Here is a 6,420-nt window from a genome sequence, read left to right as displayed (position 1 = left end):
ATGGGTATAACTGGACTGAATTTAGGGGTAAGCTAACAAAGTGAGGTGGCCTGGGGCACAGGGGAGGTCAGACCAAAGGGTCCATGGTGCTCCTGGCTTTGTATTTAGAAATCTCAAACTCTCCTTTCACCTGGCTGGAGGACAGGTTCGTTACTGCTTCAGCAGGTTGTTCAGTCTGATGCTGAAATCTTGCTGACTTAAGCACTGATCTCCTGCAGTGTTACACTTGCCACCTTTCCATATGCATGACTAAATTCATGATGCTTTTGGCACAAAGCACAGGGAGGGTGCTATGGATTGATCCCATAACCTGCGTGGTTTGCCCTTCTCTCCTCTGACCTGGAGACTCTCCCACGTTGGGGTTGTTGCTGGGCAGAGGGTTTGCGGTCCCGGCAGCTGAAGGTGATACTGCTGTGAACCCTACCACCACTTAAACTCTGCACTGAACTTCCATAACTTCCTATGGTGTCTTCTTAACGTTTTTCATGAGGATTCATTTGGATTTCCTGGGTTTGGACAGAGCGTGATCCAAACACAAAAGTGAGCGTGTTTCCTCAGCGCTTTGTGCTGTAGATGGGCACTTAACGCTGATCCGTCCTGCTGTTCCTTTATGTGCGGTTTGGCACTTGCCTGTGGCAGCACTTTCTCAAGCATATTCCAATTTTCAACTTGAATGGTCAAAGCACTCTCAGTAGTTAGCTGTAGCTTGCACACTGGCTCTGCTGCAAGACTGCCCCCAGAGTGGCCAAGAAATGGCGTTCAGGCTCATGCCGAGTGCGTTTGGCAGCTACTGGCAAATGCAAAGATAACCTGGTTAGTGCAGAGCCCGAACCTCACACGCGTGCACGGGGCTGTGCCCGTGTGCGCAGAGATGCAGCCGGCTGTGCCTGCTAACCTTGGCGGGGCTGACCCCGGGAGGTGCTGGCAATGCCAACGCGCACCGACCAGCATCGGCGCGGTCGCCGTAACACCACATGCCTCGCCGATTCACGCTTGGCAAGAAGTCCTGTGGTTGAATAGTGGCTTTTGCAGTCATACCATAATAAATGACATGAGGTAAAATATAATTTCATTTTGTAGAGCCCTTTTAGCAGTGTAGAAAATGGTTTTTTCATAGGGTTAGGAGGCAAAACTCTTTTCCTCCTGCTGTAACAACTCAGTGTCAGATACCAAAATTATAAGCGGAGGAGAAATTTTGCAAACTCCAGGTAGATGTAAGGAACTATTACAAACTTCTAAGCTATAATGAAAATGGAGAAAAGGTTTTCCCAGGTTTCTTTTTTATCTTCTGTGTGAAATTTGCAAATGTGTTGCTTCAAAGCATTGCAAAACAAACCCCAGATGTTTTGCAGAGCAGTAAGCCACCCACAGAGCTCTCCAGCAAGTTATCTTCGACGCCAGGTCACCCTATCTGGTGTTGCTGTCTAACTGCAGTGGTAAACTGACCATTACATTCCTTCAGGTTGAATATTACCATTTTATGTGAGGGTATTCTGTATTTTATTGTCCTGGTATTTTTCTGTTTAGTGTCACGTGCTTCCACTACGAAAAACAGATGTTGCTTGCTGTGCACGTTGGCCTGTGTGTGCAGCAGCGCTGTGGCCTTCCTGCATACACTTGTTCTCCTTTTACAGCACTGGGAGTTGTGGCAGTGACTGTGCCAGCAGCTTATTTTTGTGAGTTTTCCTGTTGTTTTTGAAAGAAAAAGGCACATGTGTGGTGGGGTTGTTTATTCAAACCTAAAAGGAAACATCTTGTTCTGTTGAGTATTTTAGTGCATTTTAGATGAATGAGAATGGCTTTCAAAGCTAGGAAATTACTTTCATAAAATCATGAAACACAATATTTCAACTTCACTTTCCTTCTGTAGCCCTCAGCCCCCAACTTGGTGCCACTGATACAGATTCACAGAAGATATTGCTGCTGCTGAATCTCAGCTTTTGAGTGAAAAAACTTTTGGCAGAATCCCCTCCTCACCCTATACAATGAGGGACTTCTTCATTAGGTCTTTCCCAAGCTTGCCTTCCATAGAATGGGAAAACATAATGCTCTTTCACAAGTCCTTGCCTGTAACACAAGAAGCTTAAACCTCTTTTTTCTCTTTTCCTAAAGATTCGTCGTCTTCCAACTATATCAGGCAACTTGAAACAAAAGTGAAACTGCTGGAGGATGACAACAAGCTTCTTTCCCAGGTAGGTTTTTAATTGCCTAATAGATATTAATGTGGCTCGATTCTCCTGTTTCCATATAGCTGTGTTTGACTGTCCACTCGAATGCACAAGGGCATTCAGTGAACATCCTAACCAGGGAATAGCATAATGATCTTTTCATATCAACACCCCACTGATAGAATTTGGTCTCCTTTTGTTAAAAAAGAGAAAAAAAGTATACCCTCTGTTAGTGTCAGTGTGTGTTTCAGAGATCCATTAACGCCTCCCTGCAGAACACCTTGATCCGCCACTGCTCTTGGGGATGCTGCGAGGGTCCAGTGCTGCCTGTGCCCTTGCTGTAGGATTTTGTCTTGCTTGCCCATTTACATTGACTTTTATCTTGTTGAAAGAGGAGGCTGTAGTCAAACGACAGCCTTGGGAATAGTTTTGTGCAGTGCTGGCTCCCGGCTTTTATTTGAGATCTTACTTAAAACTGAACAGACCTCTCTAAACTGGCACATTTTGCTTGCATCTGCCCTTCAAAGTCTACTCTCTGTGTGCCAGTGGGCTTTTGAACACTCCTGGTGCTTAGGTATCTGTATATAGCAAGATCAAGCCACAGGAAGAAAACAGTCCTCCTGTCCGGTATGTCCCCTAAATACCCCATAAAACACAGCAGTTGGTGTAAACAGGGCCAGCTTTGCTGAATTCAGTGAAACTTTTGTCTGTTTAATTTTTTTTGGAAGAGTTACCCTCTGTCTTTGTTCTTTGCATCTTTTCACTGTTGCATGTTCTACCTCCCTGGCATTTTAAACTTCGGTGGTTTTTTCCTTATACTTTGCTTCTTACTTCAAGCACTGAGTTTCACAGTCATTTTGTTCCAGATTTGTTCCAGTTATAAGGACTGGAAATAAAAAAATCCCTCCTAATTATTTCTTTTAAAAACAAATATCTTCTTGCCAGTTCATGTTGTGCTGTTCTTTGCATTTCTCCAAGTCTGGAAACAGACTGCTCCAGGATCACGAGTCTAAAACATTCCTGTTTTTTTTTTTAAAAAAAGGTTCTATGCTTACTGAAATTTCAATAAAATAATTTTGTCAAACCTTATTTTTACTGAAATACAGATTTTTACCTGACTCTGAGCTTTTTTAAATATTACCCCAAATTTCCAGTGTACTCATATTGGCATTGCTAACAATGAAAGAAAACTCACGGGGCACCGAAGAGTTAAAAACCCAAAAGGGTGCTCAACTCAACAGCTACCGAGTGGCTTCATGTATTAATCAATTGATAATTTAATTTTAACTCCCTCTGTCTTTCTCCCAACCCGTGGGTGAGCTGGTGGCGGTCGAAACCCTGAGTCTATTTAATTGGAGCTATTGATAAGCAGATGGGCTGTGCGTGGGCAGTGGGATGAGCATGGATCTGGGGACAGGCTTGATGTGCCCTTGGCCCAGCTTCATCCTGCCACAGCCTCACACATTGCTCTGTCAGATCTGCCTTATGAGGTCAAAAAGAAGTGGTTGGTAATTAACGGGTGGTAAATTAATAGGGGCTGAGTAGCTGCCTGGGTTTATTGCATGGGGAGGATGAGGACCGGTTAGCATTGGGGTGTGTGAGCCTGAGGCAACCCCACGCATCAGCCCTCCATCTTCGTGCTACCCTGGGAGGGGGAGGCTGTGCCTTTTCCTCCACGCACACAACTGTCCTTGGGTGTCCTCACCTTTCAGGCTGTGTCACTACAAACGTTTGCATCCAGGAGGGAGGGAAAAGATCTTAAAGCAGCTCTGTACTCTGGAGAAAGGCAGCTGTGACCCCTGCAGCAGCAGACACCAGTGCCTGCCTGGCTGTGACCTTCTGCGCAGCCCCTGTGCAATGTCTTAGTGGCCCTCCAAAAAAACCAGGACCTGGTCTGACCTCATCATGCTCAGGAAATAACCTCTTTTTATTGTACGAAGGGAGGCAGGAGAAGTGTTGAAGCTAGCATCGTCTGGGTGAACTCCCTGGGAATACTGAGCTGCATCACCTCCCAATCTACCATGCTACAAAGCTGGATTTGGATTTTTTCTCTTTCAATGAGAAAGATGAGGAAAATCTGTATAGGCACGAACTCACATGCATATGTACACGTTGCTCCCAGCACTTTCCCAGAAAAGCATAATCCACTTACTGTATTCTTGCTTGCTTTGTCTGATTGGAAAGTGTTTAGCTGTTACCATGCGGATCTCGGGATAAGACTCTAATCAAAAAGGATCCTGGCAAACTTTCGGCTGTTTTTAAGGTTGCCAGGTGATCCTGGCCGTTTGAACTCTGCAATGCCAAACTGGCTTGTCAACACCAAAGTCACATTTTAACTCGGCTTGGCTTTCTCCCTGGGAGTATTGACATTGCAATAATATTTGCGGTCTGGTGTCAAGAAGTTCTATCACCGGCATGCTGAGGAGCGATGAAACCTGACGTCCTAAGTAACAAACAGTGCCTGTGCATTAAGGGATTAACAAATCAGTGGTGGCTATGGAAGTCTTCCTGGCTTCTCTCCAAGTGCTAAACATAGAGCTGAAATAGTGCTTCATCCAGAGAAACCCGAGAAGGCCGGTGCTGCAAATGGGGAGGAGGATTCGTGTTGCAGTGGCCGGTGACACAATGCCCCTTTGCTAGCCAGTGCATCCTGAGCTTTAACTTCTTCAGCATCGGGGTGTGTGAACCTATCTTGAGAGGTGGTGTCTTTGTACCACCTTCAGGCATGAAATTAAGTTGGTGTAGGGGTCCCCAGCCTGGTCTTTTTCTTCTGCTTCCCAACTTCTCCTTTCTCCATAAGCACCTTGGAAGGAAATGGCAGTGGGAGAGGCGAAATCTGTCCAACCTGTGCCAAGGCGGCCGCGCTGTGCTGTATGTGTCACCTGCAGTGCAGGCGTGCTGGGATTCACACTTCTCTCTTTCTGGTGACTCATTTGAACAGGCTAATGGAGAGAGTGTTTCCTCCCCTTAGGAGATCAAGAAGTCCCATCTCACAAGCCACACTGGGCAGTGGGGGGAAAGTAAGTGGCAAAGTGGGTGTTATTTATGATAACAGTATATGGATTTTTTGGTTTTGACTTCTTTTGCTGTCTAGGGAAGTGGATGTGTGTTTCCAGTTGGGAAATGAACTGCTCCTGGCATTGCTAACCCATCAGTAATCATCGCTCTTCCCTTCCTCCTTTCTTTGAGAAGAAACAACTCCAGTTTTGTACCTCTCTTTGGCTCAGGTTTATAGTATGATGTTTTGCTGGCATAGCCATGTTAACCAGGAAGTCAAGCTCTTTGATGGCATTGCTGTGCTGGCAAAATCCCTGGCAGCAATTCTGACAGCACACAGCTTTTGTTGTCCGGGTTTATATTGGTTAGGGAGATGCTGTATCGAATGCCACTGTCAGAAAAGGCTCTTCAATGCCTCCTGACTGGTGGTGGTAGGGTCTGTGGTGTAACCACAGTGGCAAAGACCCTGCCAAGCAGGTGGTGACATCAGTGTCCTGGGGTTGATAGTGTCAGCCTTTCTCACAAGTGTAGCTGGTTTCTGGAAGTTTTAATTGGGGTGTAAAGAAGATGAACACAAGCTCTGAGGAATATTGAGCATTGGCTTTGGAGAGCTCCACAGGCATCACTGTAGGGAAGAAGTGCATGAAGTTCTGCTGTCTGCATGCAACTAATCCATTCAACATCATGTGGGAGAAGTCCTGTTTTTCCTCTGTGCCATTGTGGGTAGTGCCCAGGAGAGCTGGTGGTCACCTTTCTCATGCCGTCTGGTTGACTAGATGAGGGAACCTTCCGTGTTACTAAGATGTAACCCCTGGGATGGGACACCATATTTGCTTTCCATTCCTCTGAGCTGAAAGTGCCCAAGCAGAAAATAGACCCCTTAAGCCACTTCACACTGCCCCTTAAACTGAACATGAATTTGTAATTACACCCTTTCCCCTCAAGATTAGATAAACCTGTGTTTATGAGTTTCTGGAGCTCCAAAGGTCAGTTCTGGTTAGTTTTATAACTAATGCATACATTTTAGAGATAACAGTGGCAAACTTCTGGCCATTCTTTCACATTATTTTGCATTTTCAGCTCATTTTGTACAATGGCAAGGATTGGGCACTTTTAACTAAAACTGAAGTTTATAGGCTTTGTGGACTTGTCACCCTGTTCTCTCTCCTCATAACTAAATCCTGTGCACCACAGAATGGCTGTTGATGCGTCTGGGTTTTAGTCTCCGCCGGGGCGGGGCTTGACTTTTCTTTTC

The 6,420-nt window shown here is 45.5% G+C and overlaps 1 protein-coding gene across 1 annotated transcript in view; it reads left to right on the top strand.

Moving 5' to 3' along the window:
• Window positions 1–2,112: 2,112 nt before the first annotated feature.
• The window catches only part of LOC104508385 (coiled-coil domain-containing protein 85C-like), a gene marked incomplete at its 5' end in the record, with an annotated part of 43,106 nt that continues 38,798 nt past the window's right edge, over window positions 2,113–6,420 (top strand). The window contains one exon of the mRNA XM_010149987.1: window positions 2,113–2,192. Coding sequence (XP_010148289.1) covers window positions 2,113–2,192 — 80 coding nt within the window. The remainder of the gene's footprint in view (window positions 2,193–6,420) is intronic.

Source organism: Eurypyga helias, unplaced genomic scaffold (genome assembly GCF_000690775.1).
Source record: "Eurypyga helias isolate BGI_N326 unplaced genomic scaffold, ASM69077v1 scaffold38084, whole genome shotgun sequence".
Taxonomy (NCBI): Eukaryota; Metazoa; Chordata; class Aves; order Eurypygiformes; family Eurypygidae; genus Eurypyga; species Eurypyga helias.
Note: the sequence above shows the minus strand (reverse complement) of the source record. Positions and strands in the feature narration are given on the sequence as shown.